The sequence below is a fragment of the Nymphalis io genome, chromosome 5 (assembly GCF_905147045.1).
Source record: "Nymphalis io chromosome 5, ilAglIoxx1.1, whole genome shotgun sequence".
Taxonomy (NCBI): domain Eukaryota; kingdom Metazoa; phylum Arthropoda; class Insecta; order Lepidoptera; family Nymphalidae; genus Nymphalis; species Nymphalis io.
Genome location: NC_065892.1, coordinates 14091483 through 14110053, shown reverse-complemented (window position 1 = coordinate 14110053; position 18571 = coordinate 14091483). Strand labels below are relative to the sequence as shown.

Sequence of the window (18571 nt, the reverse complement as noted above, 5' to 3'; positions counted from 1 at the left end):
AATATTAACAATGGAAGACATAAATCAAATAATTAGTGTTCAGGAAGAGAAATTTGATCAAATATTGAAAGGAAAACGAAATTACAATAAATCACCAAAACAAAGGATTACTTTAAGTTATCTAGAGACACGTTTGGAGACGCTAGAAAACACATGGCAAACATTTAAATCTGGTCATGATAAAGTTATAGCACATATCAAGAAGGAAAATAGAAAAGATTTTAAGTATTTTTCTAATGATATATATAATCAATGTGAGGAGTCATATATAGAATACAAAAGTGAATTGAAAAATCAACTTCAAGAAATGGCACCTAAGAAAGAAGTACAACCAGCAGACACACAACACAAAATTACTGAAATTGATTTGCCGACGATAAAAATACCTACCTTTTCTGGCAAATACACCGATTGGCCGTCGTTTCATGATTTATTTAATTCTCTAATTCATATAAACAAACGCTTAGACGATGTGCAGAAGCTGCATTATCTTAAATCATCGGTGACAGGTGAGGCAGAACAGTTGCTGAAAAGTATATCTGTAACCAGTCAGAATTATGAACAAGCGTGGTCAACACTTAAAAACAGATACAACAATAAGAGGTACCTATCAAATTGTATTTTCAAAAAATTGTTGAACCTGAAAAATATTTCATCCGAATCTGCAGTGAGCATAAGGCAATTAATTGATTCAACGGTTGAATGTTTGAACGCTTTGAGCAATCTTGGATTACCGACAGAATCGTGGAGTGCTATCATCGTTTATATAACAGTAAACAAATTGGATTCTGAAAGTCATCGATTATGGGAGCAACATATTGCACTAGAGCAAGATTTTCCAACGTTTGACGAATTGCAACAATTTTTAGAAACAAGATTTCGATTGCTTGAGATGATAGAATACAGTTCCAAAACTGTTAGAGCCCGCTCATTCCACACAGCATTTGACAAAAATACAATATCATGCCTATACTGCAAAGAAAGTCATTACATCTATCAAGTATATACTGGTGGTAGGGCTTTGTGCAAGCTCGTCTGGGTAGGTACCACCCACTCATCAGATATTCTACCGCAAAACAGCAATACTTGATATTGTTGTGTTCCGGTTTGAAGGGTGAGTGAGCCAGTGTAATTACAGGCACAAGGGACATAAAATCTTAGTTCCCAAGGTTGGTGGCGCATTGGATATGCAAGCGATGGTTGACATTTCTTACAATGCCAATGTCTAAGAGCGTTGGTGACCACTTACCATCAGGTGGCCCATATGCTCGTCCGCCTTCCTTTTCTATAAAAAAAAAAAAATGTAAGCAATTCGTAAAACTAAACTTTAAGGATATATCGGAATTTGTACAAAAACATAATCTCTGTTTTAATTGTCTTATCCCAAACCACTCAGCAAGTAAATGTCTGCGAAATACCTCTTGCCGTATTTGTCAGAAAAAGCATCACTCTTTATTGCACCCTGAAAGAAAGGAAACTGTAAGAGAAGAAAGTCAGAAAGACCATACAAACATAGTATCACATTTTACAAAACAACCTGGTCAAATTTTATTAGCTACCGCACTGGTGGATGTGTCTTCAAGCCATGGAAACATAGGAACCTACCGTGCTGTCATTGACCAAGGCTCTCAGGCCTCGTTTGTGTCAGAGGATATCGTTCAAACGTTGCGTTTGAAACGAGAAAAAATCAACGGCGTGGTCACTGGACTGAGTGGAGGTAATCAGCTTAGCATCAAACACATGGTGGAAGTCAACCTTAGATCAAGAGTTAAACCAACCTTCACAGTCCATGTCAAGGCGTATGTTCTACGTAATATTACAAACTATTTGCCAACACAGCAAATCACGATGTTTAATTGGCCTGCACTAGATAACAAAACACTAGCAGATCCTGAGTTTCATATACCGAATAAAATACAACTGCTGCTAGGCGCTGAAGTCTATAGTAAAATCATAGATGTCGGTTTGCTGAAGAGTCCGTCTGGGTCTATAGTAGCACAATCAACATACCTGGGATGGATTCTATCTGGTGATACTAACGATACAAAACCTGTAAAGGAAAAACAAACAATTAGTTTACACATCTCTGTAAGTGATAATGAACAACTAAAAAGGTTTTGGGAAATTGAAAATGAAGTACTTACCAATGAACGTAAAATGACTAAGGAAGAGCAGATGTGTGAAGAGATCTATAAAAAAACGACGGTCAGAATAGAATCTGGTAGATATCAAGTACATATACCTTTTAAAGAAAATATAGAACCAGTAGAGAAATGTGGAAAAACTAAGGAAATAGCAACATCTAGATTTCTACAATTAGAAAGAAAATTTAAGTACAATATAAAATTGAAACAAGAATATTGTAAGGTAATTAATGAATATTGTAAGGTAAATAATGAAGGTAATAACTCTGGGTCATATGATAAAGGTAAATGAAGAAAACAACAATGCGATATATTTACCCCATCATGCGATCTTGAGAGACGATAAAGATACAACAAAGCTACGAGTTGTTTTCGACGCTTCTGCAAAGGGATCCAAAGGATTTTCTCTAAATGATACGATGTTAACTGGACCAGTAATACAAAGAGATTTACGCACTCTAATTATGGAGTGGAGAACATATAAAATAGCTCTGGTTAGTGATATTGTGAAAATGTATCGCCAAATATTAATCGCAGATAAACAGGCTGACTATCAAATAATTGTTTGGAGAGAAAGCCCTCATGAAGATCTGTTATCTTATAAGTTATTAACTGTTACCTTTGGCACAGCATCAGCTCCGTTCTTGGCTGTTCGCACTCTTTTCCAAGTCGCTGAAGATGAAGAGCAAAGATTTCCTTTGGCTGCATCAATAGTAAAAAAAGCGTTTTATATGGACGACTTAATGTGCGGCGCTAACGATGTATATCAAGCTATGGAAATTTACAAACAAGTAAATGACTTACTGAAATGCGCTGGGTTTGAATTGCAGAAGTGGTCGAGCAACTGTAATGAAATATTAGATAATATTACGCAGAGTAACCCCAAATTAAAACCTTTTGAAATTAAATTTGATAAAGTCATTAAAATACTGGGACTTTCATGGGATAGAATAGATGATACGTTTAAATTTTATATAAACTTACCTGACCTTATAGAACCTATAACAAAACGTACTATTCTTTCCGAAGTGGCGCGTCTATTCGACCCTTTCGGATGGTTAGCTCCAGTTATAATAAAGGCAAAAATTATTATTCAAAGGTTATGGCTCTGTACGTGCGGATGGGACGAAGACGTTCCAATTAATCTGAAAGAGGAATGGTTAGGTTATAGACAACGACTACAAGAATTGGAAAAAATAAAATTGGAGAGATGGATTTATAAAATATGTATAGATATATGAAAACATTTTCGCATACACTGACTCGATGGTTGTGTTAGCCTGGATCGAAGCTCAACCTACCAGATGGCAAACCTTCGTAGCAAATCGAGTCTCAGAAATACAAACTAGACTGAATAATGATTCTTGGAACCATGTCACTTCAGAAGATAACCCTGCTGACTTTGCCTCTCGTGGAGTGAATCCATCTGAGTTAAACAATAAACAACTGTGGTGGAAGGGACCTAATTGGCTAAATCTTGAAACAAAAAAATCTATTAAATTAGTTATACCTAAAACAAATCTAGAAGAAAGAAAAAATCACACGAAAACATTTTTTTGTAATAACACTGAACCTATATGGGAGAGATTTTCTACACTTACCAAGATGATACGCGTACTCAGCTATTGTCGACGATTTCACCTGAAAACAAAAAAGGAGATAAATGATAAACCAAATTACTTAACTAGTGAGGAAATGAGAAGAACATGACACATGCATTAAAATTATACAACAACAAGAATATTCAGAAGAGATACATGATATAATACAAAAGCAAAAAATAAAAAAGAAAAGCAAATTATTTTTATTGTCACCTTACCTGGATGATGATGGTCTTCTACGGGTTGGTGGAAGAATACAAGCTTCTCATGTCTCTGCTCGCTATAAACACCCTATAATAATACCGAAAAATACTCACCTTACCAATTTAATAGTTAGAGATGCTCATCAGAGACTGTTACATGGTGGCATAGCTTTGATGATGAACTATTTAAGGAGTCGTTACTGGATCATTGGTCTAAAACAGCTAGCGAAGAAATGCTATCGGCAATGTGTTGTCTGCCTGAAACACCGAGGCGCTATAATACAACCAAAGATGGTTGAACTTCCTGCGGTACGTGTTAATCCAGGACGTGCCTTCGAGACGACGGGAGTGGATTTTGCTGGCCCTATACAAATGAGAGTTTCAAAGGGTAGAGGTCAAAGGTCATACAAGGGATACCTATGTTTGTTTGTTTGTATGAAAACAAAGGCAATCCACTTGGAGGCTGTAAGTGACTTGACAACTCAAAGTTTCATTGCTGCATTTAGACGATTTGTGTCTCGTCGCGGTCATTGTTCCGATTTATATAGTGACAATGGCTTAAATTTTGTTGGAGCTGCAAAGGAGCTGTCAAAAATGTTAAATCAAAGCATGAGTCAGGTTATGAAGGAATTTGCTGAGTTACTAAGTAATGATGGAACATCATGGCATTTCATACCTCCAAGAGCACCAAATTTTGGAGGCCTTTGGGAGTCTGGAATTAAATCAATGAAGATACACTTACTTAAAACCATTGGAGATTCGACGTTGATCTTTGAAGAAATGACGACGCTTTTGACTCAGATTGAAGCTTGTCTCAATTCTCGACCATTATGCCAATTGAATGATTACCCAGATGACATCGCACCTTTAACACCGGCACATTTTCTGATTGGCGAACCTCTGATAACACTACCCGAAAAACATTTTGTCGCAGAAAAAATTAGCCCGTTAAACAGATGGAGACTAATACAACGGATGATGACACACTTCTGGAGGCGATGGTCAACGGAATATTTACATACATTGCAACAGCGTCACAAGTGGCAAAATACAGCTGGTGAACCAGATGTCGACGATGTCGTCATTTTGAAAGATGATTTACCGCCTTCGAAATGGCTACTGGCTCGAGTCCAACACAAGCACGTTGGTCCTGACGGGCATGTGAGAGTTGTCACTTTAAAATATAAAAATTCTATTCTGAAACGTCCGGTTTCCAAATTGATTCCTTTACCTAAGCTGTAAAGAACTGAGGGTTCTTGGTGGGCGGTATGTTCAGTTAAGTTAGTTATGCTATTTGTCGGTAGATGGCGTTAACCAAAAATTAGTAAATTATATTTCAATCGTGTTAAGTGAACAGTTTGAGGATCAATTCTTAGCGAGAAAGTAGTGGCTGAAGAGAGTATAAGTAATGAAAACATAGTCAAAAACAAGGATGAAAGTCTGCTGTCCAAAGTATTAGCTGCAAATTTACAGAGCCTTAAAACTCTATCGAATAATTTACTGAAAATACACAATATAGGACGAAAAACTGGCCGTTTAGGTAATCAAGAAAAAAAATAGATTCAAGGGTCAACTATTTTCACTAGGGGAAGCTGCTTCTAATACTATTAAATTGATCGATGAAATAGGAGATGATGTTGACGTTCTGTTTAAAAAAAATGCAAGCCTCACAAGAAAATACGACGACGCATATGACGATGATGTTGGCGAAGAAGGCATCAGCATCGATTCTCCAATGGATAAAAATTTTATCGGTGAATTTTATCTCGAGGGCACCATAATTGCTGAAGCGAAGCCTGTTGGTTTGGCAGTGATTGGTGAAACTGGATTAGCCGCTTCCCGGCCAATGGCAACAGCGGTGGCGGCCTCTGGTGTCGCTATTGCTCGCCCAATTGGAACAGCTATAGCTGGTTTCGACCCTAGTCTACTTGGTTTTGACTACCACGTCAACCACTCTGAGCAGAAAGTTAAATTCAAGGGTCAATCCTATTAATAACGAAAATCCTATTAAATAGAAAAATCTCGTATAGATGACACAGAGCTTAAATACACGAATATAACAAAATAAATGTTATATTTTGGCCAATGTAATGAAACTACTTTTAATACAATTTTGAATTATAAATGTAAAAACACAAAATTAGAATCCTATTTAAATTTTGCACATATTTTATGATGACTTCGCTGTTTGTGAAACTTAGGAACAATCAAACTGTTCACTTAACACAATTGATATATTATTTACTACTTAACACGATAAATTAAAACACACCTTGAAATATATAACTGTATTGAAAGACAAAAAAATATAACATTTTTAAACACTTTATGGTTTTATCTTGGGTTCTGGCCAGCGCGATTCAGAATTGAGACTCTTTTGGTTAACGCCATCTACCGACAAATAGCATAACTAACTTAACCGAATAATAATAAATTAAATTATATATATATATATATATATATAATTTAATTTATAAATTATATATATATATATATAATTTAATTTTTATATATAATTTAATATATATATATATATATATATATATATATATATATATATATAAATTATATATATATATATAATTTTTATTGTAAATGACGGCGGCAGCGGTGGCTGAGCGATAGAGCTGTCTCCTTCTAAATTCGGTGGTACGGCGTCCATCACGATATTGTATCAATAATAACTTAATGTAGGTATGACAAGGATTTATTGTTACAGATCACAATACACAAGTATAATTAGGTACTAAATAGGTAAACCGACAGTTTCGCCTTGGAGGTGTGGACTGGTCGGTTTCTCAAACGCAACCCCCCATTTCTCGAATGCAAGTGTTTTTATAAACAGTCACCCCACTCCCCAACACGACTCTGTCCACGTGACTTCAACAACAAAAGAAGTCACCGCGTTTACCCGTTACTACTATAGTCAATTCAGCTACTTTTAATTAAAAATATTGTTTTTCCACGACACGGCCAACCTGACGAGTTACACGCCCTCGTGTTTATCTGTAACAAGACAATCAAGTTTGAAGCATTTTTAAAATCTCGGCCAACCTGACCGTAACGTGAAATTACATTGTTTATTCACCACAAAAAAAAACCTACCAACGAAAGGTTCCTCTAACTGTCATTAAAAAAAAATAAAGTTTTATTGATACAGTAAGATCACATACAACGCTCATGGCCCGGCTGACTCAGCAGCTAGTGGCAACTACTATTGCCACCCATATCGTCATCACCTCATGTGATACGACCATATCGTCATCACCTCATGTGATACGACCAACTCTTCATCTAGACTCTACGAGTCCCAGGTCAATACATGACCGACACAACAATAGTCTCCTACGAGACCCGGGTCCCCGCCACACCACTAGCTTCCCATCGCGCCCTGAACAACCCGAGCGAGTTGCAGTTACGACTACAGACTAGTGCGTGCAGTGCGACCAAATAGCCATGGTATGTGTTCTATTTACTGGTGGCGGTTCCCGCATCACCATCATCCACATTAAACAAATCTAACTCAGCCGGTATATCAGTATGAGGAATCTTTCGTAAACGGTCGTGAGCATATTTATAGGTTCTATTACCAGACAACTGTTTTAACAGATAGCGATCACCTTCAAGCAATTCCACAACTTTAAACGGTCCTTTGTATTTAGGATCTAGCTTAGTTTGATTTCTCTCTTCGTTTTGAATTAAGACCAAGTCACCAATGTCAAACTTTACAATTTTAGCCTTATTTTTATCAAATCTAATTTTGTCGTAACTCGCACTCTTTTCTATGTTCCTAGCCGCTTGCTCTCTTGTTTTGTTAATGTCTATATCCGGTTCCGTATCATCAATAGTCAAAAGATTTAATGGTCTAGCTACACGCCCTATCATAAGTTCGAGTGGACTAGCTCCAGTTACACGATGAACAGAACAATTTAAAGCTAGTTGTACATCCTCTAATGCTTCCTGCCAAGACCTATCAGACGCCTCTACCGAAGTCAACATACCTTTTAATGTGCTCATCACCCTTTCAACTTGGCCGTTGGCACGACTTGATCCCGTAGCGATTAAGTGTAAGGAAATACCGTGACTCTCACAGAAATCTTTGAAATCTTTACTGGCAAAACATTGACCTTGATCAGCAATAATTCGTGTTGGAGCACCAAATAAGGATACACTAGATTTTAGAGCCTTAATCACGCTAGCTGCAACCAGTTATCCGACAAGGTTGCAAGATCAACGCGTTTTTGTTCGACCTTTGAAAAACTGGGAGAATCAGGAGATGGTAAAGCATTTCGCGAAAGGAAATCGACATGAGCCATACGACGTCCCTCACGATACCTAATTTGAAAATCAAATGCTTGGAGAAAAGCCCACCAACGATGCACCCGTGGTGTTATATCAACTTTATTTCGTGAAGCCTTCAATGAATTACTGTCAGTAACAACCTCAAAATGCCTACCCTGTAAATAGTGTCTAAAATGCTTCACCGCGTTTACTACAGCTAGAGTCTCCAACTCATAAGAGTGGTACTTTGACTCGGCTTTCGCAATTCGCTTACTAAAGTACTCGACTACAAGTAACTGATCATCTGCTTTCTGGAACAGAATGGCAGAAACTTGCGAAAGTATGAAGCAAGGCCAATGAATTGTCTAAGCTCATGAATATTCTGAGGGGGAGGTAATTTAGTCAGAGCTTCTATCTTTCTAGGGTTCGATCTAAGCTCACCTGCAGTGATATCATAGCCCAGGAATTCAACATTACGCTTTAGAAAAGAACACTTCGAAATGTTCAAAGAAAATCCAGCTTTAGTCAAAGCCTCTTCTAACACCTCACGTAGCCTACAAAGGCCCTGATCCTCAGAGACTGATGGTATAAAGATATCATCAAGGTACAGTACTACATATGAGAAGACTAGGTCCCCCAAAGCACTAGATACCGCTCTTTGAAAAACACTTGGTGCGTTACGTAAACCAAAAGGCATTGCAAGGTACTCAAACTGCCCATCAGGTGTAATAAAAGCGGTACGCTCAATACTATCAGGATCCGTAATGGGTATTTGATTAAAGCCACTAGCGCAGTCTAAGCATGTATAAAAGCTAGCTCCAGACAATCGAGCCACTTGGTCTGCTATGAGAGGCAAAGGGAACCTATCAGGCACTGTGTTAGAGTTCAGTTCGCGATAGTCCACCACCATACGATCAGAACCGTCACGCTTCTTCACAAGTAGTATAGGACTCGCGAATGGGGACTGACTGGGGCGAATAATGTTAGCTTCCATAAGCTCTCTAACCTTAGAACGTACTATCTGCCTTTCGTCTGGACTGAGCCTGTAAGGCCTACGATAAACAGTACGATTCGGGTCTTGAAGTCTAATTATTAGTTCACCAGATGTGACACGCGTGCGGGGTAAACTATCAACAAAAGCGTGAGAAAATTCCTTAAGCAAAGACAACAGAGGTTCCTTATTCTGAATATCTGTGTCGATATCGTCAAGACTGTACATGGATTCTGGTTCGTAAGTACAGGTAGCAACAGATTTTTGTTTAGAGATAACAAGAGGCGACTCAGACATGCTAACTATAAATCCTCGTTTTAAAATTTCTCGACCAATCATTACGTCATATTTTAAACAATTATCGGGCAACACATGAAATGAAATCGATAAACGACTATCACCAATCAATACGTCACAAAGAATTTGTTCTGTACAATCGACATGAGCGTAACCTATACCCTGTATACGAATAATCGCGAATGTACGTTCCCCTAGCAGTTCCCCTAGAAGTTACGGCTTGTTTAACGAGAGAGCATTCGGCACCGGAATCAAAATAAAAATAGTACGACTCACCGGACTGTTGTAAATTTCCACAAACGCCTGCCACTGTACAGACATCCGCGCGTCGCTCCGCTACAGCTCCGCTTCCACTGCTATAGCCAGCACGGCCCACTGAGGCGGAGTCGCGCGAGCTTGCGCCCGCGTTACCACGATGACAGTTGGACGCTATGTATCCGCTTTCGCCGCAACGAAAACAAATCACTTGTTTACTGGTTCCAGGTGTAACCGTCGATGTCGGAAGTCCCTTATTGGCGGAAGGCACAGTTGGTTTGATGAATTTGGAACGACAGTCAACCGCTTTATGTTCTAGTCTACCACAATTATGACACTTGAATGTAGCACTAGTATTCTGCGACTTGAAGCGTTTCACATCCGATCCGTCCGTTCGTACGACCGATCCACTGTTCCGGTCGTATTTCCGTTTCAAACTTGCACTTGCCTTCACTTCTTGCAGTAATTTGTTACGTGTCGTAATATCGTATATAGACGCGAATCGAACTGGGCAATATGAGCCAGCACATATGACGTAGCGATTTCTTCGTGACTTAAATCCTTCCATCTAGTCAACAGCGACGTCATCACACGGCTTGCATATGCTGCGAGGCATTCACCATCCTTCGGCTTGCCATTATTCACACCGATAAGCGTTGCAGCAAGTGTTTCCGTGGAATTCGACCATCTTTGTCGGGTGGCAGATGCTGCGCAAGAGCAGTTTCCTAACGCGGAATTGGTGTTTTTGGGGGATTTTAATGCTCACCATGAATCATGGTTGAAATCCCTCAAAACTGACCATGCTGGAAGAACTGCTCATGCTTTTGCTCTCACACACGACTTGACCCAACTGGTTGATCAGCCCACCAGGATCCCAGACATTGATGGGCAAGCGCCTTCTCTACTGGATCTTCTGCTGACTTCTCACCCGGTGGAATATCAGGTTGTGGTTCAAGCTCCACTTGGTTCTTCGGATCACGGCCTTATATCTACCAAAGTGCCACAGGCCAAGCTGCCGCCATCAGCGGTATGCAAACGTCGCGTTTGGCACTATAAGTCGGCAGATTGGGACGGTATGCGCGATTACTATGCGTCAGTCCCTTGGAAGGAACGTTGCTTCAGTGGGAATGACCCGACAGCTAGTGCCGCTGCTGTTGCTGATGAGATCATGTTAGGAATGGAATACTACATTCCTAGCTCAGATCTCATCAATAGGGGTACGCGTAACCGTTGGTTCACGCGTGAATGTGCCGACGCTGTATCATCTAAGCAGGCGGCATATCGCAAGTGGATCAACGGCTGCATTAGCGGGGCGTCTAACATTGACTCACTGAAAGCAAACTACAATAAAAATTCCAAGTCCTGTAGGAAGGCATACACGAGAGCGGATGCACAGCGCATTGTACAGATTGGTCATGACCTTATTTCGCATCCTAGGGGCTCCCGTAGCTTCTGGCGTCTGACCAAGTCTGTGCAAAACAATTTCTGCCAACCTTCGCTGCCACCGCTCAGAAATCCGGACGGATCGCTAGCTCACAGTCCGCAGGAGAAAGCCGACCTCCTGGCTAAACTCTTTGCCGACAACTCTGTGATCGATGATTGTAGTGCGCAGCCACCAACAATACCTTCATGTGGCCACACGATGCCTGACATCAAAATCAGGCAACGTGATGTGCGTGCGGAGCTGCAATCACTCGATATACGGAAAGCTAGCGGTCCCGATGGAATACCAGCCATTGTGCTGAAGAAGTGCGCGGCGGAGCTGTCTCCTGTGTTAACGCGCCTGTTCCAACTTTCTCTCTCTTCGGGATGTGTGCCGGAGGCTTGGAGAAGAGCTAATGTGCAAGCGGTTCCCAAAAAAGGGGATCGGTCTGACCCGGCAAATTATCGGCCAATAGCTATCACCTCAGTACTTTGTAAGGTGATGGAACGGATTTTAAACAACCAACTGATCCATTACCTAGAAGATCACTGTCTAATTAATGATCGTCAGTACGGGTTTCGACCAAAACGGTCCACAGGTGATCTTCTAGCGTACGTAACGCACCTCTGGGGTGAAGCTATCGACAAGCATGGAGAATCGTTGGCTGTCAGCCTCGATATCTCCAAGGCTTTCGACAGGGTCTGGCACAGAAGTCTTCTCTCCAAGCTACCGGCATATGGTCTGCCTGCTCAGCTATGCACCTGGATTGCCAGCTTCCTACACAAGCGTAGCCTTCGTGTTTTAATAGATGGTTGCGCTTCACAATTCTATGTAGTGAATGCTGGCGTCCCCCAGGGATCTGTGCTATCTCCCACGCTCTTTCTTTTGCATATCAATGATATGCTCTCCCTTGGGAACATACATTGCTATGCAGATGATAGTACAGTGCATGGTGGATACCACGGACGCGCAGTGACTGGGCGGGCGGAAACTGAGGAGAGGCGGGAGAATCTTGTTATTGAACTCGATAGGACATTAGAGCTCATCGCCAAATGGGGTTCTGATAATCTTGTTGAGTTTAATGCCAAGAAAACACAGGTGTGCGCTCTCACAGCGAAAAAGTCACCATTTTACCCTCATCCCTCCCTCTGTGGCACACCGCTGATGATACAAAGCAAAATCGCCATGCTGGGGATGGACGTTCGCTGCGACCTTAGTCCAAGGGATTACATCGAGGCTATTATAAAAACAGCTTCACGAAAACTCGGAGTTCTGAACAAGGTGCGGCGTTTTTTCACGCCACAACAACTGTGCCTGTTATACAAAACACAGGTACGGTCTTGCGTTGAATATTGCTCGCACCTTTGGGATGGCTCCGCTAAGTACCTAATGGAGGCCTTGGACCGGTTGCAACGACGTGCAGTACGCATTATTGGCGACGTAAAGGTCACAAACACCCTTGAACCTTTACAATTGCGTCGCGAGATAGCAGCACTGAGCGCTTTCTATCGTCTGTATCACGGCGAGTGCTCTGAGGAATTATTCTCTTTAATTCCTGCTTCCCCCTTCCTTCTTAAGTCCACGTGAGCTGGTTCTCGATGTCACCGCCTAACTGTGACATCAATTCCATCGCGCACAAAGAAATTTGGCAACTCCTTTCTTTGTCGCACTACCAAAGAATGGAATTCCTTACCAGCTCACGTGTTCCCCTCCTCTTACAACCCGGGTTCCTTCAAACGAGGCGTGAAGAGGCATCTTGCGGGCCGGCAAGGCGGGGACGGCTAGTACAGAACATTCTTCCCGACTGTACTGGCCGTCGTCGCGTTTGGACTCTACTACCACTTACCATCAGGTGGAGTAGAGTCATTTGCCATCCCGGGGCATATAAAAAAAAAAAAAATCGTAGCGTGCGAGAAACAGGTCACGAAAGTGTTGCCAAGTCATACCCGCATGGGAGATTTGTGACAGCCACGACGAGGCGCTGCCCTTCAGTGCCTTACTGAGAGCTATGATGAGCGATGCACCTTCCAGTGGACGTTCATTAACGCAGATATCAATCGTAGCACACCAAGCACGTGGATCAGCATCTGGTTGCTCTGGGTTGAATTCCGGCAGAGAAATCTTCGGTGACGATACTGGTGTTCGAATAGCTTCAATCAATTGCATCATATTTCTCTGCTGAATCTCGAACATTGTGCGCCAGTGGGATTCAGATCCCACTTCTGATGACGGCGGCAGCGGTGGCTGAGCGATAGAGCTGTCTTCTTCTAAATTCGGTGGTACGGGGTCCATCACGATATTGTATCAATAATAACTTAATGTAGGTATAACAAGGATTTATTGTTACAGATCACAATACACAAGTATAATTAGGTACTAAATAGGTAAACCGACAGTTTCGCCTTGGAGGTGTGGACTGGTCGGTTTCTCAAACGCAACCCCCCATTTCTCGTTTTTATAAACAGTCACCCCACTCCCCAACACGACTTTGTCCACGTGACTTCAACAACGAAACAAGTCACCGCGTTCATTTAATAATCAATTCAGCTACTTTTAATTAAAAATATTATTTTTTCTACGACATATACATTATTAATAATTACAGAACTTTTATAGGGAAGCATCATTGTTTTCAGAGGAATGCAGAACTTAATTCTTTTTTATTCATTAAGATAGCACGAGATCTACTGCTATATCACAAAGACAATTTAAAGAAATACTTATTTATCTCTCTTCTTTCTGTGCTCGTTTTATTCTAACCTAACCTTTTATGCTTAGTTCTTTTTGATTTTATTTTGTATTTGTTTTATGACTTGAATTTACTGTAATATGGAACATTTACGGAGTGAAGCAGTTAAATCCTTTATTCGTTTTTTTTTCATTACAAAACAAAGGTAGCTTTGAAAGGAGAATAGCCAAAAATGTATGGACCTTGGTCCAAAGGTTCACCACTAACGAGACCTATGTCATAAAATAGTCTATTATATTCTGAGCTATTATAACTGTTTTTTAGGGGGTATTCCGGCGCCTTCAACGCCGGTGAGTCCCACATACCCCCCCCATCTCATGTGAGGGAAACACATAAATGTGTTTTTCCAGCGAGAAAAAAAAAGGTTGGATACGCATTAGAGATGAGATGAACAACCATTTACCGTCAGATAAAAAAGGATAAAAAAAAATCAAATACAATAATACTTAACAAAAATTGTATGAAATAGCTATTTTAATTATCTCTTATATTAAAATAATACACAAAATTATACGAGCTCTTCTAACGATTCACGTTACTCCCTAATGATGTTTCTTTTGGCCGTGAGATGAACATTAAACATAAATTAAGAACTCCTTGTAACTTCCCTTAGGGTAAGGTTTCGATTTAGTAAAAGGTCCGGTTGTACTGTAACGGATTTTTTTTTGGATGACAAAAAACAAGATGGATACCATATGCAATATCGTAACAGACTAACTGCAAATAATTACCTAAAATTGTAATAATCGTACATTTTAAAGGATAAAGACAAAGAAAATTGGTCCAAATATTCACCACTAATGAGATCTATGTTGGCTTGTAGTCCACTAAACAGAGAGTAACTTATAGTACAAGACAAAAAATAATAAGCTGTCAGTAAAAAGTTATGTTTATACGAAAAATAATCAGTTTTTATCAAAGTACTTAGAGTAGTACCAGGTACTTGAAATACGCGTTGTGTTTTCTTTCTGCCGGGCCTTTGATCAAAATCTATATACCTATATACCTATATAGGCCTCCAAATCCTAGGGGTTACTCGGGGTACGGAGACCCTCTGGCCCCGGCGACACTCCGGCACCGGTGGGAGGAGAAGATGCGCATAGCACCGACGTCTTCCCCCCGGTCTTCTTCGGCGAAGCGGGTCAGCGGAGGCACTCTCCTCGCGCTCCCGCTTCGTGGCCTCCTTCTTCTTCATGACATTTTCGCAGAAGGAGACCATCTCCATCCAGCACCTTTCGCTACCAAGCATGGCATTTATCACGCTCAGCAGCGAAAGGTCGGACGGATCGCCTCCACTGTCGCCAGGCCTGCTGATGGGGACCTCAGATCCTCCTCCCACCTGCGAATCAGGGCTTGCTGGGCGAGAGTCCTGATTCACAGCACCTCCTCCAACCCTGGACGGTCGCTTCGCGACCTCACTTCCGTCCGGAACCGGTACACTTCCGCGAGCACCTCCGCCTGGAGCTCCCAAGGTGGATCGCCCGCGAGAAGTGTTGCCGCTGTCCACGACACCGTACGATATCCGCGTATCACCCTCACCGCTATGATTCTCTGCGGTCTTCGCAAGAGAACCTTGTTCCGAGCGGTGAGAGCGTCCACCCAGATGGGATCACCGTACAGAGCCATGGACCGCACAACACCGGCGTATAATCGCTGGCATGGCGTTTCCGGCCCTCCTACATTTGGTAGGAGCCGGCTTAAGGCAGCAGCAGCGTTGATGAGCTTCGGGCCAAGTTGGACAAAATGCTGCCCGAAGCTCCATCTTTCCGTCCAGAGTCAGGCCCAGATACTTCATGTGGACCTGCACCTTAATCACCGTTCCCTGGACGGTGATAAACGCCCCTCGAGGGTGGTACGTCCCTCGACGTGGACCGTGGAATAAGACTGCCTCCGTTTTTGAGATTGAGACCCTCAAGCCCAACATTCCTATGCGGTCCACTGTGAGCGACGTACCGACTACGGCCAGGCGAGTTATGATTCAACGGGAAAATGTTGCCAGCGTTCTTGCCACCATTCCATGTGGTCATGATTTGTAACAGGAGCTATTTTTAATATTGATTTATATACTATATATTACTTAGACAGCAATAAAAACAATATGTGACCAACATATCGCAATATAATATTTACACGATATCCACTGAAACATTTGACTAACTTGTTGATTGACAAAAATATATTAACGATTTAGAGAGAAACACCTCAGACCTCAGAAGAAGCGAAGAAAAAACTCGACAGGATTTTTTATTACTCTTTTGAAATGCTAAAATATTAGTCATAACAGTATTGGTTTACGTGATGTATGTCAGTATAGTCTGCATGTTTTTTCAGACATCTTCAAAAATAATCGTCTTATTTCATGCAATTTACACAACTGTAACTGTAACAGCCTGTGAATGTCCCACTGCTGGGCTAAAGGCCTCCTCTCCTCTTTTTGAGGAGAAGGTTTGGAGCTTATTCCACCACGCTGCTCCAATGCGGGTTGGTAGAATTCACATGTGGCAGAATTTCAGTGAAATTAGACACATGCAGGTTTCCTCACGATGTTTTCCTTCACCGTAAAGCACGAGATGAATTATAATCACAAATTAAGCACATGAAAATTCAGTGGTGCTTGCCCGGGTTTGAACCCACGATCATCGACTAAGATTCACGCGTTCTTACCACCGGGCCATCTCGGCTTATTAATAATTTACACAAAACATTAATTAATTACATTTAACTTTCCCCATAAAGCTCTTTCTGTTTGTGTAAACCATATGAAAATCCGTTCTGTAGTTTTCGAGTTTATTAAAGCAAACTTACGTAAAAAATATTATATATTTAGAACTTTCTTTTGAATATATATTTTATTTCATCAAGTATATAGTGCGTTTTAATGAGAAAATTATTAGGTTCATATTTGAAAAGTGTAAGTAGAGCGCCAGAACGAAATAACTATGACCCACTATTCCGGCTGTGAATTGAATAGATTTTGATGAGCGATTCATCTGAATGAAAATTTAGATTGCATTTGTTGCTTAACTAATCCCTTAATTAATGTTTTAAGCAGTTTCTTCTCTCTGAATACACATTTTAGTGTCATTAAAATTATTAACTAGTATATTATTCTTCACAATTAAGAATTGTAATTAAAGATAAGGCAGCTCGAGGAAATTGCTAAAAATGTAAGGAATGGTTAATGTGTTTTCTTGTGCCTTTGAATATATTTTTTATAGTATAGGTAGGCGGACGAGCATATGGGCCACCTGATGGTAAGTGGTTACTAACGCCCATAGACATTGGCATTGTAATAAATATTAACCATCACTTCGTCAATGCACCACCAAGCTTGGGAACTAAGATGTTATGTCCCTTGTACCTGTAATTACACTGGCTCACTCACCCTTCAAACCGGAACACAATAATACCGAGTACTACTGTTTTGCGGTAGAATATCTGATGCGTGGGTGCCTACCTAGACGAGCTGCAAAAGGACTTTATGATCGTCTATTTCTTTATCTGTTTGGGTTAAACTATGTTAAAAGAATTAATTAAATAGGCTTTCCCTTTAGAAAGTTCTTTTACGCGGCTTACAGTAAATTGTTACATAACGAAAAAGCGTTATGTCTACTCTAACCTTTCCTCTCTTTCACTTTAAGATTGTCTGAAATAAGTTAAAATAAATGATAACATGTGGCAGAATTTCAGTGCAATTAGACACAGGCAGATTTCGTCACGATGTTTTCCTTCACCGTAAAGCACGAGATGAATTATAATCACGAAATAAGCTTACGAAAATTCAGTGGTGCTTGCCCGGGTTTGAACCCATGATCATCGGTTAAGGTTCATGCGTTTTTACCATTTGGCCATCTCGGCTTAAGAGTTAACGGTCTACTATAAATTAAATATTAATGATAAATAATGGTATAATATTTTCCAATAACTATTACAATATAAATTTTGTGTGTTTTAGACGTTTATGAAAATAAAATAATTATAAACTTTAAACGACAAATTAAGACAAAAAGATCATTATTGCATAGCTATTACCGATAAATGGCGATATGCGTCCATATTAACGGTCAACGACGTAACCACATTTCGATACACGTAAATATAATTTAAGTTCTTCTTTTTTGTTTACGTTTGATTTATTCGGGACTTATATCGTGACTTCATCGCATATTTATGATAGAAAGTCGAGAAACTGAAACTGCAGCAAGTGTAAATAATGAAAACATAGAAAAGTAAGTTAATAAATCATAAAACTTAATAAAAATATTTACATATTACATAAATTTAATATAAATACGAATAGAGTGTTTACTATTTACATACATTACAGGGAAATTATAGTGAAATCATATGCTAAGCGTAAATAATATACAAATCAGAGATAGAGTTAAATAAAGAATGAATGATGAATTTTTTTTACTAATATTTTATATAAGTAATTTAATTTTACCCCAATTTTAAGTATTAAGCTATAACAAGTAAATCAGGCACATTATTTTGAATTCTATCACTTTAAAATTAAAGATTATAATCGCGTTAACGTTAAGATATATTTTTCATCGACCCGAGGTATGTTCCCTACTAAGTGCATCTGGATCTCTACGTGCATCTGTTCGCTATCTGTTGGAAA

The 18571-nt window shown here is 40.2% G+C and overlaps 1 protein-coding gene and 1 long non-coding RNA gene across 3 annotated transcripts; both read right to left on the bottom strand.

The window, feature by feature from the left end:
• Positions 1-203: 203 nt before the first annotated feature.
• Positions 204-3261, bottom strand: LOC126768760 (uncharacterized). 2 transcript variants are annotated; one of them, XR_007669261.1, is made up of 5 exons: positions 3129-3261; positions 2949-2988; positions 2764-2846; positions 2463-2525; positions 1806-2189 (listed from the first exon to the last, which is right to left on the bottom strand). It is a non-coding gene; the product is annotated as an uncharacterized LOC126768760 (long non-coding RNA). The 2 variants fall into 2 exon arrangements; XR_007669262.1 differs by lacking the exons at positions 1806-2189; positions 2463-2525 and adding an exon at positions 204-539.
• A 6532-nt stretch (positions 3262-9793) lies between these two features.
• LOC126768753 (uncharacterized) lies at positions 9794-13625 on the bottom strand. Its single transcript, XM_050487040.1, has 2 exons — positions 13142-13625; positions 9794-9957 (listed from the first exon to the last, which is right to left on the bottom strand). The coding sequence occupies exons 1-2, from the start codon at positions 13485-13487 to the stop codon at positions 9947-9949; spliced, it is 357 nt and encodes a 118-aa protein (XP_050342997.1). The 5' UTR covers positions 13488-13625; the 3' UTR covers positions 9794-9946.
• Between the last annotated feature and the right edge of the window lie 4946 nt (positions 13626-18571).

Bases quoted from the DNA above. Each gene is read 5' to 3' on its own strand.
- LOC126768753 (XM_050487040.1), bottom strand. From the start codon at position 13,487: ATGGACCCCGTACCACCGAATTTAGAAGAAGACAGCTCTATCGCTCAG.